At 40.6% G+C, this 18,943-nt stretch overlaps 2 protein-coding genes and 1 long non-coding RNA gene across 4 annotated transcripts in view; 1 reads left to right on the top strand and 2 right to left on the bottom strand.

Moving 5' to 3' along the window:
• The window catches only part of phrf1 (PHD and ring finger domains 1), a 16,394-nt gene extending 12,134 nt beyond the window's left edge, over positions 1-4,260 (bottom strand). The window contains exons 1-4 of the mRNA XM_039615828.1: positions 4,185-4,260; positions 3,338-3,460; positions 3,105-3,236; positions 451-647 (exon numbers count right to left, since the gene is read on the bottom strand). Of these exons, the coding sequence (XP_039471762.1) occupies positions 451-647; positions 3,105-3,236; positions 3,338-3,425 (417 nt within the window). The 5' untranslated portion in view covers positions 3,426-3,460; positions 4,185-4,260. The remainder of the gene's footprint in view (positions 1-450; positions 648-3,104; positions 3,237-3,337; positions 3,461-4,184) is intronic.
• A 3,287-nt stretch (positions 4,261-7,547) lies between these two features.
• LOC120441154 lies at positions 7,548-8,830 on the top strand. The gene is made up of 2 exons (XR_005613833.1): positions 7,548-7,750; positions 8,143-8,830. It is a non-coding gene; the product is annotated as an uncharacterized LOC120441154 (long non-coding RNA).
• Positions 8,831-10,491: 1,661 nt separating this feature from the next.
• rassf7a (Ras association domain family member 7a) overlaps positions 10,492-18,943 on the bottom strand; it is a 39,714-nt gene continuing 31,262 nt past the window's right edge. For both annotated transcript variants that reach the window (XM_031756479.2, XM_031756478.2), the window contains 5 exons: positions 16,048-16,245; positions 14,419-15,347; positions 12,637-12,796; positions 12,438-12,545; positions 10,492-10,809 (listed from right to left, as the gene is read on the bottom strand). In XM_031756479.2, the coding sequence (XP_031612339.1) occupies positions 10,778-10,809; positions 12,438-12,545; positions 12,637-12,796; positions 14,419-15,347; positions 16,048-16,150 (1,332 nt within the window). In that variant the 5' untranslated portion in view covers positions 16,151-16,245 and the 3' untranslated portion in view covers positions 10,492-10,777. The remainder of the gene's footprint in view (positions 10,810-12,437; positions 12,546-12,636; positions 12,797-14,418; positions 15,348-16,047; positions 16,246-18,943) is intronic.

Below are 18,943 nucleotides of genomic sequence, written 5' to 3'. Positions count from 1 at the left end.
ACTTATTCTATTCCACTGGAAGTCTGATAAGCCTCCTTCATACATACAATGGTTAAAGGAGGTGCTTTTTTTTTTTTAACCACTGGAAAAAGTTAGATATAGAGTTCTCTCATCACAACAAAAATTCTCTGCGACTTGGAACCCATTTATTGACTATATAAAAACGTATTTTCCAGATGTGTAACATACATTTTTTGTTTGTTTTGTTCTGTTTCTCTTTACATGAGCCTCGGGTGGGAAGGGAGGGGGGGGTTTCTTTTTGTTTTGTTTTGTTTTTTCTTTTTGTTTTTTTATGTATAATCGCAACGTTTTCATTTTGTATTGTGACCATGATTTGTGTAAAGTGATTAAGTTAATATTAAAAAAAAAAAAAAAAAAAAAAAAAAAAAAAAGTAAGACACTTCATAAGTAAACTTTTTCTTTGTTCATACATCATAAATTCAGACCCACCTTGGCCCATTCCAGGATGCAGTCGAAACAGAAGTAGTGCTCACAGTTCTCTGGTGTTGCAACAGGCTGGCTGTTGAGAGAGTTAAGGCAGATGGGGCACTTTTCTGCGTCCTCATCAGAGCTCATCACTGCAAGGTCCGCAGACGTTCCTCCAAAAGCTCCATCTTCTGGCTGAGCATCTTCCTCTTCTTCTAGATCTAATGACCAGAAATATATTCTACATAAACAGGCATAAACAAAACAAAAGTGGTGCACAGAGTAGCATGCTTTGCACTTTAAAGTAAGATTTTAGAGCTTAGTGAGGCAACTTCAGGTTTCTACCAAAGAGAATTCATGCCTTACTGGGGAATATTAAACATTTAGACTCCTGTAAACCTAATCTGCTCCCAAGCAGGTTGTATTCAAGGTAAAAATTTAACACATACAAAAACCATCAACGACTCATTAATCAATACTGTGGAAACATTCGCTAATAATTCAGTCGCTCTTCCTGTACGATAGTTTTAAAAGACTGAAGCATTGATGAGAAATACAGATCCTTAGGAAAAAAAATGACTCTTTACTTTTTTCCTACTGATTCTCAGCAAATTTTACGCTTTTCACTTATGCAAAGCTGGGTCATGGTGGCTTAGCCAAACCAACATACACAGGAAACTCATCTCAGCTGCTTGTAACCAGGATCTTGTTCTTTCAGTCACTTCCCCAAGCTCATAAACATAGGTGAGCGTTGGGACATAGATCAATTAGTATACCAAAAGCTTTACTTTCTGGTTCAGTTCTCTCTTCACCTCAATGGTCCAGTACAGTGCTCATATTACTGCTTCCCATCAACCACACTCTCCAACTTTCCATCACTTACAAACAAGAGCCCAAGATATTTAAACCTTTATGCTCCAGGCAACAACTCTCCCCCAAACCTGGACGGATCTGTCAACCATTTTCAAGTACAGAACAATAGGCTTTAATTTGGAATTTTCTCTTGCCTTAATAATAGCATTAGGTCTATTAAATTATACAGTCAGCATTTTGGCCAGCTTTCCTTCCTGGCTCTAACCAGACTTTTTCAATAAAGCAATTATACAGTAAAAGCACTTAAAGCACATACTCATTCATACCTCTTTTCTTTAACGTAAGATATGGCATTTCTCCTATCATATACACACTGCAGTGATACTACACATTTAAACTCATACTTCCATATTTTACAGTCTCTCTTTGTAAAATATGCCATTATGCTGTCCATTTTTGTAACTGATCATATGATACTAAACCACTTCTTTCATGTGAAGGTTGATGGTTTGATCCCACTCTACATGCCAAGTAGGGCTGCCACAAACAATTATTTTGATAGTCAGTCACCGATTATTTTTGCGATTAGTACTAATCCATGCATCCATTGAGCGTAAAACATACAGCTTATTGCACCAGCATGCATCTGCTCTTATATAACTATTATTATCTTACACAGCTTTAAGTGTTTAAGGTATGTGCTAATAAAGACAAGATGATAGTTTATTGAATTTAAATGAAATTTGCAGATTGTTTCGGAGGAGTTTAATAAACTCAGCTGCTCCTTGCTATCTAAAAATATAACAGGACAGTATATTCTCGAGACACTTCTGATAATCAGTCGTCTGTTGCGTTTATTCAGCTGTATAACTTTCATCTCAGGATTTACTCAGAACAAATAAAATACTGAAAAAAGCCAAACAATAACATTTTTAAGTTATCTAAGTGACTTATATATCATGTTTAACCTGAGTGGCGAAAGACTGCGGTGAAAACGATTTGCAGGGGAGTCCGTTCACTGGCTCTAGTGAGCCTCAACCCCACCATCGAGCTAAACACGCTCGAGTATGTGGTGTCTTGATAAACTAGCAGATATTTTAAGTTTACACAGCTACATTCCGCCTGAAAATATGTTAAACGTTTATTTTGTGACCCAGAAAGAATAATAAGAGTAACATTAAAACTAACTAGCTGCCGCCATTGTTGGAAACTGAGCAGGGCGCGATGGGTCGCGCTATGAATTCTGGGACAGTTTCTTCTTCTTCGGTTTAACGGCAGCTGGCATCCTTGTGCATGCAGTGCTGCCATCTTCTGTTTCAGTCCGTTATTACACTCTTAAATCCTACTACTTATTCCTCGTTTTTTGCGATCTTACAAAGCTTCAATCGTGTCGACTACTAAATTAGTCGTCGACTAGTCGCGTGACTAGTCGACTAATCGTGGCAGCCCTAATGCCAAGTAACCTTGGCAGGATACTAACCCCATGTTGCCCTCCCGTGCATCCATCGGAGTATGAATGTGTGTGGATGTTAGTTAGGAAGCACTTAGAAACAGTAGAAAAAAGTGCTCATGTGAATGGGTGAATGTACAAGTTGTGTAAAGTGCTTTCAGTGCTCGAGTTCATTTACCATTTACCATGTAAACACAGTGATAGAGTAGGAAACCCTGAGTTAACTTAGCAAATTGAAAACCACCTTCATGAATCAACTAGCCTGACTGCTGATTTTAAGGTAAGCAAATACAGGTAAGAAAAAGATGTCCTAAGTATGCAAACTTGCTTCTCATATATGCTTATGATACTTAAGGTAAGATTCAGATCACAAAGATGTTCAGCCAACAAAAAATACATATCGAGTCACTCCTACCATCCTCTTCTTCATTCCCTTCTTCTTCTTCTTCTCCTTCTTCCTCATCTCCATTTACTTGGCCATCCTTTTCTTCATCCCCACTTTCAGATTCTCCCTCCTCAGACTCCACGTCTGAGTCATCAGAGTCATCTAAAGGGAAAGGTTAAAGTTTAAATAAAAAATAAAATAAAAAAAACACAGAAAATGCAGTTAAACTTTATGTGGGGCTCCCGATAATGGGAAACCACTACCTGATATGGCCCACAGTGCAGCTCTTTTTCCTCTGCTGTGAGATGTGCTGCAATTGATCAGCTCATCTTGGCTGTCGTCTTCATCCATGGCTGACCATCAGAACAGCAGCAGTAGCAGCCTTTCTAAACCAATATAATAATTCAAAGATTTAACACAAATGTAGATGGTGCTTTACAAATATAAAAAGGTAACAACAGTTTTCCCCTAATGAAATAGATCATGATAAGCATGTATTGCTGATAACATGTATGGGAATCTACCCACTCCCCCCCCAATCAGGAATCGAAAATATGGACTCAGTGATGTATTACCAGAGTGAAGTGACAGTTCACTTTTGTTAAGCGACACAAGTGTCATATGACTGTATATGCAGTCATTTCTGAGACAATATTTTCACTCTTTTGATGGTTTTTAATTGCTTGCACACAAATAGAAGGGCTTTCCTAACGCCCGGTAGCTAAAGGACAATCTATGGACCCTGCAGGAGCTACATTTGTAAACAAAGAAGAAACTAGGCACCAAACATTGCGTTTTTCCTTTTCTCTCAGATAAAATAAGCATTCAGCACGTATATAAACATCCACTTTGAAGCTATCCGCTGCGACAAGAACATATCACTTTCTGTATATCTGTACTTACTTAACAAATGCCGCTAGCTAGTAACGTTAGCACCACTGTAGCATGTTAGCTAGCACTGGAACGCTAAAATTAGAAAACGTAAAGTACAAGCTGGCTTGAAGTCTTTACTGAGAGCACTCAGTGTGTCCGTAATTTATTCAAACTCTCTCTTAAACCCACGCAACTGCGGCGTCCTATTAAAGCAATTAACAGTAATATAAGACCTACCCTATTCAGAGGTGTAGGGTATATGTTCAGAGTGATTTGAAGTCTCCACGGTTGTTGACTGACACCACCGGCTGGTTGGAGACGGAAATGGCCGAGTGCAGTCAAAAGAAGTGGCTCTTAAAGAGATAGTGTACTCTTATTTGAGATCAGCTACGCACGATACACGAAAATATTTAGTGATCATTAGGTTTATTTTTTGTTTTTCTTAAAGAAACTTTTGAACAGTATGCTATTTCACGCAAGATTAATTAAGACAAAACGAGTAGTCAAAGCTGTCAACATGATAACCAGGGCCAGATTTAGTCATGTCTGCGCCAGCACAAAACCCTAATGGCAATCGATAAAGCTGTTATCGGGGTTTACCAAAGAGGCGCAGTGTCAGTTTTGTGACTGAAAACTAAATTGGGGGAAATTGACGTAACGATGCATTCCCAAAGATGTGCCATAGAAAGTTATTTTGGTAATCTATTGACAGTGCGATAATTCAAGGGCCATTCTACAACTGCTCAACATTTTCTGTTCCACACGTGATTTTTAATGCACTTTTTCTTTTTTTAATATTGTTGTTGTTTTAAAGAACACTGTAAGTTTTGACCCACAACATTGAGTGGCACGACAAAGAGGAATTGGCATGATCCAGTCATGTGCCAACACCATGGGTGCGACAAAGGTCAGTCTTCTCTGACATATTTTATATTTCATTCAGTCTTTTCTGACTAGACTGGGTGTAATCTTGTTTTACCATATAATTTTTAAATAGAGTAATCATAGATTTTTCTAGCTCACAAGTGTTTACTCTATCACCTTTGTAATAGTTCAATTCAATTCACTTCAATTTTATTTATATAGGGCCAATTCACAACAACAGTCGCCTAAAGGTGCTTCATATTTTAAGGTAGACCCTACAATAATACATACAGAGAAAAACCCAACATTCAAATGACCTCCTATGAGCAAGCACTTTGGCGACAGTGGGAAGGAAAAACTCCCTTTTAACAGGAAGAAACCTCCGGCAGAACCAGGCTCAGGGAGGGGCAGCCGGTTTGGGCAAGATAAGAAAGACAGGATGAAAGACATGCTGTGGACTAGAACCAGAGATTAATAACAAGTGTGATTCAACAGAGAGGTCTATTAACACATGTTGAGTGAGAAAGGTGACTGAAAAGGAAATACTCATTGCATCATGGGAATCCCCCAGCAATCCCCCAGTTCATGTAATAGTCTGAGTTATTACATGAATACTGTATTTGAGTAAAGATTTAAAAATGAATATTTTTTTTTTATTAAATACACAACACAAACATACAAAATAGAAATATTTAGTTTTAAAATTTTATTTGTTTTTTTTAATAACATCCCAACAGCAGTGCAGAGTAGGGGCTCAGAAACTAGCACAGAGGAGCATGAAGTAAAGCGTAATGCTTACAGTGCAGATTTTAAACAGATTTCTTCTGAAAACAGTGTGGCAGTTATGATAAATGAGAGAAGGCTGAATAGAAATTAGTATTATTTTCCATAAAGGTGAACCCTACTGTTAAAAATTCATGGGGATTGCATGAGGTCCTGATTTTAGGTGGTAGAACTGTATACCATAAAGCAGCTCTCTTTCAATATATTCACCCGAATTTTAAGTCCACTACAATATGCAAGGGAGAGAAATTATGTTATAGTGAGAGGGCGTGAGCATCCGGGGAGAAGAGATCTGTAGCAGGGGAATGATAGAAGGGGGAATTAAATCAATGAGAGGTAAAATTTGAGGGGGTAGGGACTAATAAGTGTATACTTCTGCCTACTCCTTTTCAAACAAAAGAATGGAATTATATTTTGTAATGATTGTGAATGCACATGTTCGAAATAAAAATGAACTGAACTGAACTGAACTGAATGAGGTGATACCTCTGATATTTGGCACAATTTGTAGTTCAAATGTAATTTGTAGTTCGGATGTCCAGATACTAAATAAACAAATAAACCAAGGCAGCTGGTTTTATAGTAACAGCTTTAGAGTGGTAGTCTATATGAGATCTTCATTTTTAATCAGAAAATTATGATTAGAAAAATACAGAATGGCATTTTAGATGGACACAATGTAGTCTGGCAGTAATAAACCACAACACATTTCAAGAAAAACGCTGTTTTAGATTTAACAGTACTTAATTTCAGTAGTTTAAAGTTCACATCATCTTAAGTGGTGTGAGGTCAACAAGAGGTCAAGTGCTTTTTGTCCCTTTTTAAAACTGATTTCTTTATTTTATTGATTCATGAATATGCGCTCCATAGTAAAGATGATATTTTAAGTTCACTTGCACAAATTCATAACAGTGTAGAGGGGTACACCTGCAATAACACCAAGAGGGTCTGTGCCGGATTGTATTGAGATGCCAAACTCTGTCGCCCCCTAGTGACAACTCCAACTTACACAAAATCAGCTGTTACGTAATACAATATGTGTAATCCTGATTTTCTACTCCATGTCACGGGTTATGTGTATCCTGGCTGTGAATAATCCTACAACGCTCTGACAGTCTGAGATTACAAGAAAACTCCAAACCCGAAAAGTCCGATAACATCTTGGAAAGAGAGAACATGTTACAGTTTAAAAATGGGTCAAGTCATCAAAGTAACGTTGTATCACTTTAACAGATGACTACAACTAATTAATCAATGAATAAATATGGGTGGGCGGAGGGTGCGGGGAGGGGGGTTATGTCATCTAATTGGGGATCGTTCACAATCACATTGCTTTAACTCGCTATGATATTATGTCATTTGTTAGGGAGTCCTCAACTCTCCCGTGGTAAATAATTGAGAGTTCATCCCCGTCGTCCTCCTCCTCCTCCACCTCCTCGTCACCGTCAGATCAGGCTGTCATGCAGCATCCTTGGTACGTGCTCAGCCACACTCGGCTCATGGCAACACTGTACACAAGCGAGCCGAGTTCAACCACTTCACATCGTAGGGGTAGGGGCGTCTTTTATCAAACTAGCCTAAAGTACAGATATGCCACCTCCAATGGCAGCTGTCGCATCACATGATGTCTATTTAAGGGCAAAGAAACCTGTGCCGCGTTGATGCTCGCAATAAATAATCGAGCAGGGCAGGAAACTGTTAACAACATAATGGTTCATTCCTAATGTACGACGTGCAAAACTGAACGCGCCGCACCCCAACTATAACAGGAGAACTCAGCCGAACGGTGCTCTTCTAAAACCCCGCCTCTCCCAGGCTGCGATTGGTCAATTATCTGTAAAAGGTGGGTCATTCAACCCCAGCGCGGGAGCCCGTTGGCTGAGCGTGATGTCAACTTCTTCCTAATTTGAATAACCAGGTCGGGTTGCAGATGCAGAGGAGTGGGCAGGGTAGGGGTAGTGCAAGTGAACTGAACTTCTGCGTCGGTGTAGGCTACACTATATTCTTAAATGCACCCAACTTTAATCATGCGCTGAGATTTATAATAGAGGAAAAAACTAGCTGGATGTTCGGATTATGAGTAGACTGGGACCTAGGCGGAAAACTTCAAGATTTTTCCTAAAAAAAAAATATTCCAAAAAGAAAACTTGGGACTGGTAAGTAGCTCTTCTTTATCGGCCACTATTCTTTATTCTCTCTATGGTGTGGGGAACAGGCCACATATATCCATCATGTCGTTAGATGTTCTATTTGGTTGCAACAGCGAAATATTGTATTTAGGGTCGCCAAGTGTTCACGTGTGATTACATGTTAATTATGAACTTTTTTTTAATGCCAAGTGAAAATGAAAGCATTATTATATATTTCCGTAATCCATAAATCGTGGGTAGGAAGCCAAGTGTAATGTCTTATTCTGGAAGAGACTAATTTCCAGGGAACCATAGAAGATTCCATGATGATAATTTCATTATCGTGTCGTTTTATGTGTGTAATTACTTTAAATAATTCAGCTGTTTATGACACAGCATTTGTCTGTATTACTCTACAGATTGTGCGCGCTTTGAGGCCAAAATCTGCAGTCTAAAAGCAGGTAAGCCACTGACTAACGCACATTGTGCCAGTTTCCAGTTCCACTGTGCGTGTGACAGCGGCTAACCTGGTTTTGGGAACACCTCTCATATTTTTGACTCGTCTGAGACCCAGCCAGAGCCGGATCAGACAGACACCTGTTTACAAGCAGCCCTTGATCGTGGCCCCGTGAGCACCGCCTGGACATAAATGCTCTCCCAGTGGTCTCCATGTGTACCGTAACCTACTTCCTACTATGTTCATACAGTACCTTATTTAGGACCGTGTGGGGTTTGCACTCCCTCCTCTTTAATGCCATCGTTTGAGACTGCTGGTGAGTGTTTCGTTTCAGTTTCTGTTTCATCTGTTGGGTTTAGATCATGTTCATGTTCACTGGTTACCAATTTGAGGTCAGGGGGCCTCCAGAGGGTTCTTCCAAGAGGTTCCTTTGGGCCCATAAGGAAAAGATGAACAGTGCTATAAAGAAACTCGGTTTCAGGACAGAATGGATAATATTATGCATAGTAATCAGACTATAACCAATTTATTACTAAATTCTATATAGTGACACAACCTTACCATGTAAGAAAATACATATGGATTGCAGCAATACAGTATGTACAATGTATGCTTGTAAGTAACCAAAGTAAAGTTTCTGCTCAAATCAACTGTCTGTGTGTTGTGCCCTGTAATGCATTTCTTGGTGTAAGTGAGGATGTTTTATCCCCATCAGTGCATAATGACTCACAGTGACACAAAGGAATAGATAAGTGCAGTATGTCAGACTCATTAACTCATGGCCTCATTCATCATCATAACGTGTGGACGTGCAGATGCTCACTCCCATTTCCAAGGAGGTTCTTTCCCAGGCAGCCAGTGCCCGATGCACATGGTGAGCTGATGAGTTTTTATATCTGAAAGTAATCAAATTTTAAGCTTTGCGGCACCTTTTATGCGCATTTGTTTGATGAGAAAAGATTTTGTCAGCGTGCCGTCCTAAAACATAGTCGTAATCTGTTAATGTGCCTTTATGAGATTGGAGCCCTCAGGGTTTAGATATGAAATGGGTGGATGCCTCATTTTGCACGTGGGATGTCTGGGGTGTGGGAACATGCGTAACATTATCCTGTGATAATCTTTAAAAAAAAAGAAAAAAGTGAAGGGTCCTCAAGTAACAACCTTTCTTTTTTACATAATTTGAAGAGACCAGAATATTACTGTTAATATGGTGAAAGGAAACTATAAAGGTTTCTTTAGGAAAAGGGCACATTTGTAATTTCCTCGTATGTCCACAGGTTGGCATCAGTGTCACATGAGGCTTGTGCTTGTCCAGACTCCGGGACCTAAACAAGGATTTGAAGCTTATCTAACCCTTACAAAGCCAGACAGCTCTAAATCTTCTCAGGATAATCCAATTCCACATAATTGATCATAATATCAAAACTGGCAGTCTCATCTAATTTTCCATAATTCACAAGTCATTAAAATTGGCACAAAGCAGAAAAGGCAGATGGAAAAAAAAAATGTTTTTGTTGGATGGACAGTTTCTAATAGACACACAAAAATGGACAGAGACAGAAGAAAAATATTTACTCTCCCTGTAATTATACCTGCTGAGTATCAGCACATGAGAGTATTTATAGACGTCCACAGGGTTTCAGGTGGGGGTTAGCCGGAGAGCGAGGAAGGCTCGCGTCACTCAGTCTGTGACAGCCAGAATATTTACCCTCCAGAGTAAACAAACAGAAAAGGGGTGGAGCACAAATGTGTCATGCCTTTTTGCACAGGGTGATTCTTATTGCAAATTACATAACAATCGAACTACAAATTACATAAAATACAGACGTGCTAAATTATTAACGACACAAGACACTCGATGCACCTGACCTTGTTGTAGTGAAGCAATGGCATCTCCTCTAGTGGAAAGAAAAGGAAAGCTAAATGATTAAACCGACATCATCAGTGTCAAAGGAACGCCAACATTATTTACAGCGAAACAGATCATAGAGCAATGCTCCTGTTTTCAGTTTCATATAGATGCACTGTGTGACTGCATCCATAACAGGAACAGCTGTGATGCATAGACAAGCAAGATGCGCTTTGTGAACTTTGGAAATTATTGTGTACTCTCACATCATGTACTGCACCACCTGCTATGAGGAAAACATGCATATTTCAGTACATATAATATATTCATAATGCATTTCACATGCTGTGTGCCACTGTCCTTTTTATAAAGTGGATTCCTAATGGACTGCACCATTTAAAGAAATATGACTGTAATAAAATTTGAACAGGAGTGTAGCAAAAACCAGTCAGACAATAAAAGTTTATCTAAAACACTGTGGACATTTTATTATATTTAAATACATAGTTATTGCAATAATTTCTCTAGGTCAAAGGTTCCTAATTATTTTACATTTCATACAGATACTCTGCAGTGTTTACAGTAGGAAAACTCTGTAAATATATTCGTCTTATGTATATACATATATATATATATATATATCATGATATATTGAAAAAATAAATGAGCGTTACAAAGGAAAGGGTTAAATAAGAGGTGACGGTGACAGAACAGTGAACAACTTTTCCTTGGCCCTGCGGTCCATGTATTATCTCCATGACGAGTCTCGGGATGTCAGGACTGCAAGACACAAAAATATATGGGGATGATGATCCCTTTGTATTGAGGGAAAGAAAAAAAAAAAACACTTTTCAGCTAAGACACAACACAAGAGATTTGGGTCAATCAAGATATTCACATAACCCTATGAGAAACATAGATAGACCCAAAACCAGTCATTCCTGCTCCCACAGGGCTTGAGCACCATGACTGGAGTTTTGCAGTCAGATGAGTATTATTGAACACACGCAGTTTCAAGCTGTGTCTATAACAAGCACTGGGATGCAGTCTGTTTCCAAAGGAGAGAGAATTCATATAACCCCAAAAAGAAAACGGCATCACACAGCAGAAGGTAAAGAGAGTGCACACTTCAACACACATCACTTCGACCTGTCAGCAAACAGACACACACAAAGATAATATAATGAGATATTACGTGCTAAGACACAACAAATATTGATTTAAGGTGGTTTGCAGGGTCACTTATGGATGATAGCTCCCATTGTTTGTTTGATTGATGATTGTTATTGTAACCTACGTATGTAAACTAAGCTGATCCTAAATCTACAGCACACCGAGGCACAGTGCGAATTGTGACAGGTCAAATGTTAAGTGTGACGAAAGCAAAGGAACCAGGCGGATTCATCCCAGTGGAGGGAAAGAAAAGCATCTTAACAAACCCTGGTCCTGTGGCACTACTTTTGAAATGAATCTCTTCTTTTAGCATGGAGTTTGGCAAAAATGGACTTGCGAGAGATACAAGCTCACCAAATACAATTCACTGTCTCCAGAAAGAGAGCAGGAAGATACCATTTCTTTGCAGGCACACAGGGACCAAGGTTTCACATGGGAAGAGAATTGGACAGTGCAATACATTTTGCAGAGCCCTCATAAAAGGCTCTTGCTCTTTGGTCAAGCATCACCAAAGTACAAGGCATTGTATAGATACACCTCTCTCATAAATAGTATCCATACATAAAAGGCAAACTGAAATTACATTTGTGGCATGTATTTTCATGTCAAGAGTAAAACAAAAACCAAACACAATCAGAATGCCTGCCACAGTAATTCCCAGTGCGATTGCCGTGTTACATGGAAATACTTTGAAAAGCAGCTGTTGATAGTCGATTATTGACTTGAGGGTGGAAAGGCCACTCTGTTATTACAGAGAAGGGGAAAAGGGTTAGCAGCAAATCCCTAAATGCATAAAAGTATAACAAAAGCAGCTACTGTTAGTACAGAAGCATATAGTAAGATGCGGAGAACAGGGAGTAAGGGAAATCGACAGAGTAAACAGACCCACAAAAGTTAAAGCATACAGGAATATGTGACAAATTGGATGGACTTCTAAGAATACTGTAAAAAGCTGAGGACAGGAATTTGCAGAAGACTGAAAATTAGCCATAGACGTCTTTATGTCTTTAAATGTAGAGCAGAGGAAAGCTGCTGGGAAGCAGCAGGGACAGACACCATAGGGATGCTTCAACTACCCAACACCAAAAACGACAGCTGTAGCCCGAAACCCAATCAAGCTGGGGTAGAAAATATGGGAGGGGTGAGGGGCTCTGGGACCAGGGGATGGACAGAGCAGGGCAGGAGAGGAGCGGGGCAGTGGACTTGAGAAGCAGCGGGGTCTCACACATACACACCCTCAGGGTTGAGGCTGGACACTAGAGGGTTTTGAAGGTTGCGTGGGTGTCCCAGGAACTGCTTTGCAGTAGGACGAGGCAGAGATTCAAATGGAGTTACACCCTGATCTGAGTTAAGAGAAGAAATATCTTTAAAAGACATGAATCAGGTATACCATTACATAATATTAACATTTGAGGGATTTTTTTGTTTCCTTACTTCCATCCCTGTATCCATCCTGTAGAAATTGCTCCAGTTGCTCCTGAAGCTCTGTGCGTGAGTTGGTTTGAACAGGCAGGACACCTGCCTGTTGAATAAACTGCTGCAGGTTACACTGCCTCAGCTCCTTATTCAGTTCCTCCAGCTCATCCTGTTTGGCCTGAGATGGGAAGAATATGGATCACTGAGGGTAATCTAGGACAAGTATTTTACCTGTAAAAGGAAAGTGGTTGCAGCATATAAAACTATTACGGGTTTTTAAGTATGGATGCATATTTAAGGATGTTCGGTAGTGGGTATACGTCCCGTCTGCACAATTGCAGGGACCATTTATCACTGCATGCATAAATGAACGGTTTTTGCTTACACCACAAGGGGGCACTAGACCCTAAAAGTCTACCTTCCAGTCACTGATTAAGATTACTGCCCATCAGGTCACCACTAGACGGTTTCAGCTGCAATGAATAATCAAATCACCACAAGTGCCATGAGACTTTTTCTGATTCAGTCAGATTTAAGCAGCCTGATGCAAACTTATAAATAGATACAGGCCAATGCTCATTTGCTTGTTCCCTTTAAATCTGTCTTCAGATGCCTGGTGGAAAGACCCATCAGCTACAACTACTGAAAAGCTGGTGTTCAAGAACATTGTGAAGCAGTGGCATCACCTTTAGGCCCGCAGACTGAACTCAGGTGCACACAAGCAAGCCAGTAAGTGTGTGTATCTGAGTAATTGATGCTGGACCACGGCATTCTGGTGAGGCAGTTCATACCTGCAGGTCTCCCTCCATTAGTCTGATGACAGGAACACTGCTCATCACCACCAACACTTTAAAGGCTCGGCTGGCTGCCTCAACCGATCAGCTGACTGATGACTGACATAGACCCTTTCCATTATTACGAACAGAGCTTTATTATACCCTGTCAAGTTAATATTTCATTTACAGGAAATACTGGTTTCTCATTCCCTCCATGCAATTACTGTCTGGGTGGCAAAATGCCTTTGGGGCTACTTTTGGATTATAAGCACTCACAGTGCTGTTGGTTACCTGTTATGACCTGGTGTTTTTATACAGCCATGTACAAAAACCCCCCAAAAACCTGACATCTCTGTTCTGCTGCAAAATGATTCATGACAAATGCATCCCCATTAGCTTGAGTGACGATACATTTTGATATTTTTTGTGGCCTACAGGACAAAGAATGGGAGACTGTGGGCTTTCAGTGCATGAGGATTTGAAAAACTGAACTATCACTATCATAGAAGAAACACAAGTTTCACTTGAAACTGATGAAGCCACATCTAAGATAACCAAAAGCAAACTGACTTTCTAAACTACAACACGCTGAGGCTGAGAAATAGATCCAATAAAAGAGGCTTTTGTTCTACAAATCAAATCTTTTTAATCTTTTTTTTTAATCTATAAACAATACAATATGCAGATATAAGCCGACATAATATAAACACAGTCAGGAACCACGTATTTAGAAAGTGCGATACATAAAAGATGATACCTGCTAAACCAGTTAAGCTAGGTTGTAAATAGCTCCTGACAATGAAGCACTTTCAGACATGGTAGAATATGAGCATTCAGCAATCATATTACTGCAGTATCATCAATATACATCAGGCTTGGTGACGTACTGTTTATTCGAGTGCACAACATGAATACTGTTTCAAGTAATACAAAAAAAGGGTATGGACTGCACCCCTGAAATGACAACAGAAGGGCTTGTGTGGATTTACAGCCCTTTTTCTAAAGCACAGACCTCTCTCCTTACCTGCAACAGAGACTCTGCTTTCTCCAGAGCCTTGTCAGTCTCAGATAGCTGTTCTTCTAGCTCTGTCCCATGTCTCTCTTGACTTTGTAACTCTTCCCTTACAGCGTCAAACGACTCCTCAGGTCCTGTGGCTTTCCCTTGTGTCTGGGTTTCCCGCTGGATCTCTTCCTCCAGCTGAGCAGAGCGAACTGAGAATTCATGGAGCCGCCGTCCACAGTCATCTAGCTTTGTATGGAGCTCCCCAAGCTTCCTTCGCATTCCTCGCTCTCTTTCTACCTCGGCTTTTAGCTCCTCCTCCCAGTACTGCTCATGTGCAAGCTCTGCCTGGTTCCTTCGCATTGCTTGCTCCAAAGCGTCCATCTCATCTTGCAAACGAGCATCAGAAACAGGTGAGGGACATGGAGATGGGTAGGGACGCTCCCAGGTGTGTGACTCCCTCTCTAGGGCTTCTAGCTGGGCCTCAATGGCCCTTAGTCTCTCCTGTTGCTGAAGAACTTTCCTGAATACCTCATCTTTTGAAGGGCCTATAGGTAGTGAGGGAGAAGGGGATGACATATGAGGGGACAGAGGGCTGGATGAAGGAGAGGGGGAGGCTCTTTGCTCTGGAGAGTCCCGTGGAGACCTCTTAAATTGTTTGGTCTTGGTCTTAGGAGAGGTGGATGGCCCCAAGTTAAAGGTCAGGGCTTTTTTAGGCTGGCTACGTTTCAAAGGCTCTGGTTCAGGATGCTTAGGCAATGGAAGGGGATTAGGTCTCTCTTGTTTTGAGCCAGGTCCATCACTGCTGCTGGGGCCAGTGCGACGTAGAAAGAACTGAACTTCATTGCCATGTTGGCCTAACTTTGCGAGAGACTCCAGAGGCCTCTCTGTGGCCAGCAGTTGCCTTTCTGTGTCCCTTAGACGTTGGATAAGAACATAACGGCCTGTCTGACCTGGGACAAAGACAGAAAAAAAAGTGACTATAAAAAACTTCCTACCCTAAATATTTCCATACAAAGAAGCAGCACACCAATACTTTTATTCCTCAAAAATGATATACATCAGTCAAATCTTTTGTATTCTTAGTTGCTGCTCTCTTTTAGTTTAAAAAAAACAAACTGTGGGGTTATGTCCTCGTACCAATTCTAAATAATGAACAAATGACATCAGATGCATTATGACGATGCTGATACCTCTAAATCTCTGCCTCTGTGGACCGGAATAAAAGGCAGCTGCATAAGAGCCACACAACATGTGAAAAATGTTCAAATAAACTGAAGTTTCCACAAGGACCTTGAAATTAGGACAAACCCTCCCTAATGACTTGGCAAGCAGCTTGCTCATAGAAGGAGGAGAGCGCTAAAACTGGAGTTCTGTTCAATCCTAGTGCAGCGTATAGCTCAAATAAAGCCGGAGGATATAGGGACAGAGTGCCGGCTCAAATCCAAACTGACCTGCTGACAATCCAGCAGCGAACTTGATTTGGGTCAGTGGAGAGCAAAAAGGTTAATAAAGAACAGGATGAGGGCAATTCTGCGATGCTTCAGTACACTTGTTTGTGTATGCATGAAAATCTAAATGCCAAGCTTTTATCTAAGCAGGCTTTAAGATAAGCTGGTGTCATGAAATGATGACAAAGCTTGAGGTACTTACCAATGGCCTGTGCTAGAGCAATGACCACATCCTGACAGGAAGTCTCCTCGGACAGACCGCAGACAACCCGCACTACTCCATCCACCCACACTTTGAGCTCCATCTGGGACTGATAGGGTAGGGTGAAGGGTAAGAAAGTCTTCAGAGCAGATCAGTTCAGCTTGGCTTTCCTCAGCTTACCACTGCATGGCACTAACTCTGTGAAATAAATTGAACAGCAGAGAAGAAAGTAAGAGGTGTGCTACTGTAACAAAGTTTCCTCAAAGTAACAAGAATACCCAGCAAACAAAAACTTGAGCTCAATGTACTTATGTAATCCAACACCAACCCATGGGACACAACTTGTTGATAACCTAAACATGATGCATTGAAAGCGGTCATGTACAGTACATATTGCCCTCACTTACTGGATGTTTTCTAGAAATACCAGTTTATACAACAAACAGCACTGACATCCAAAATCTGCTGTGCTGAGACATGGATCATGGAATTAGAAAAGACTGGCAGCTGATGGGTACAGCATTGTGACGTTTTATTAAGTTCCCAGTGGTTAGTTAAAAGCCCGGCAGTATCGTGTGGACCTGGGAGCATAAATGCCAATCTGTAACCCAATTAAACGCTCTGCTGCCCTCCTTCAAAGCCGTTATGATAGCTTAGTGCCGAGGGGAGCAGACAGGGAAAGTGGAGCAACTCAAGTGTGTCTATGTTTTGAAGAGGGTGTTTGGGAGAGTACGAAACATAGCAGGAGAGATGGAACAAATGTGTGTACGTGTGTTCAGTTTGACGGGCCTCAGCAGGACCACAAGTAGGTTTCATTAGACTTCCACAGTTGATCAGCAGGTAGTCTAAAACACGTCCAGGCAGCAGGTTTAACCTAAAGAAATTTCATTATGTGCAGTCCTGCTGTCTGTCTGTACTTTTACAGCTACACTTCAAAACAAGGTAATAAAACACTGTCGTACACATAAAAAGTGAAAGGCCTCAGGCAGAGTTATCTGTAAGGACTTGGCACAGCAAGTGTAGCCTAGGTGGGTAAAAGGCAACTCTTTACCGAACAGTGTGACAGATGGTGTTCTCTTTCTGTCTGTCTCTCTGGTTTTCAATGGGAGGTGTTTAAAACTGAGCCCCACCATTCACCACGTCCTTCATTCAACGCTCCACTGACTATTGGGAGCTGCTCTGGAGGAATGCACTGACTTCATCTTCCAGCCGGAAGAATTCCTGCTTTTCTTAACAAAGACCTCACCCCACCCTTCCTCTGACCTGCCTGGTCCACACCACCATTACTTCTGCACTGTTTAGATGCCAAACAAGAACTCTGCTGGGGAGCAAAGTTCTTGTTTGGCATCTAAACAGCATCACAAACCCGGATGGATGTGGCAACAGCATCACACAATGTGGCACCAAAACACATAGCTTAGAGACTGAACACGTACAATGAGATCATAGGAAATAAAGCGGGAGATAGTGATGGATGATCACATGAGGTAAAAATTCTTTTGAATGAAACGTGTATGATGATTTCATCTGGAATGAAACCTGATATGAAAAAGGGAGTGCTTATCAAACTCCAACGCCAGAAATGTCAACGCAAGCAAAGATGTCAACACTCTTCTTTGAGTGGGCACACGGTGTGCTATGTTGTAATGCACAATCAAGCCTAACAGGTTGACAGAATGTGTAGACAATCATTTATTTTAGCTCTAAGGCTTTTGTTGAACACATATATATGAACTTGAAGAAACAGTAATTTTCAAGCACAGGAATGCAAACTTAAGGCTAGAACCAAACTTTAATTTATAGGAAGGCACCGTCATGGATCGGAAATAACTCTGAGAGAAACAGAAACGGAGCTAAAGGAGAGGTTGAGCTCTTGACATTAAGGCTTATTCTGCAACTTCCTCACAGCACCTTATATAAAACTTTCTACATTAGACATACAAGATTTTTATGCACCATAACAATCAGATTAAATGAGAATACAAACACAGAAACATCTCCCAGCACAGAATGTCACTCTCCCATGATATTTAGCTCTTGTACCTCCTGGCTAGTGAAATGTGATAAACTAACAGGAAACAAACGGGCCTGTGAGTCTCAGGTTGCTGTCTATTCTTTTTGTCAAAGGCAGAGCAACACTGACAACCAGACATCCGCCTGACCCAGCTCATTTTCTCAGAACAGCTCTGGAGTCCTGTGTCAGTTCTCATGGAAAAACAGGAGGAGGAGAACCAAAGGTACCATTAAATACATGGACTTTTTAGTCCATGTTTTTAATGGTACCTTTTGGTACAAAAGATAAAGAGTGGGAATAAATTGAAAATATAACACATAAATATGCAAATGCCATGGACAAACACCAGCTGCAGTTTGCTGTGCAAATGTTATGAGCCTCTAAACATGCTAGAGCCTGATTTCAGCCTATTACAGATATCAACTCCCTTATATATTGCCTGGCATATGCATCTTATGTTTGTCTTGTAGAACAGAGTCCAATGGCAATAGTTAATCAGGCAGTAAATCCACCGTTTCCGATAATCTCAGGACTGTCTGTCAGCACATGCAGCAGAGTAGCATTTCACAGCTGAGCAGATGGTGGTGTGGAGACAATCACTCAAAAGTCATCCTTCATTTATTTTACTTCGTGACCTTTATTACTTCACTATTATACCTAATAAGGCAGAAAGGACAACAAAAGCGTGTAAATCAGCAGGAATAAAAGACAACGAAAACATAAATAATTAAGCTTAAATGCACTCAACATTCTCCAACGCTTCACTTGGCAAACTAACAAGGTTAATGAATCCGCATGAGTGACTCATTCTAAATGCAGGAAGTGAATCTCTCCTGGTGTGTAGTTGCTGCAGCAACAGAAAAGTAAATGTTTTTAGTGGTT

The sequence above is a fragment of the Oreochromis aureus genome, linkage group 7 (assembly GCF_013358895.1).
Source record: "Oreochromis aureus strain Israel breed Guangdong linkage group 7, ZZ_aureus, whole genome shotgun sequence".
Classification (NCBI taxonomy): Eukaryota; Metazoa; Chordata; class Actinopteri; order Cichliformes; family Cichlidae; genus Oreochromis; species Oreochromis aureus.
Note: the sequence above shows the minus strand (reverse complement) of the source record. Positions and strands in the feature narration are given on the sequence as shown.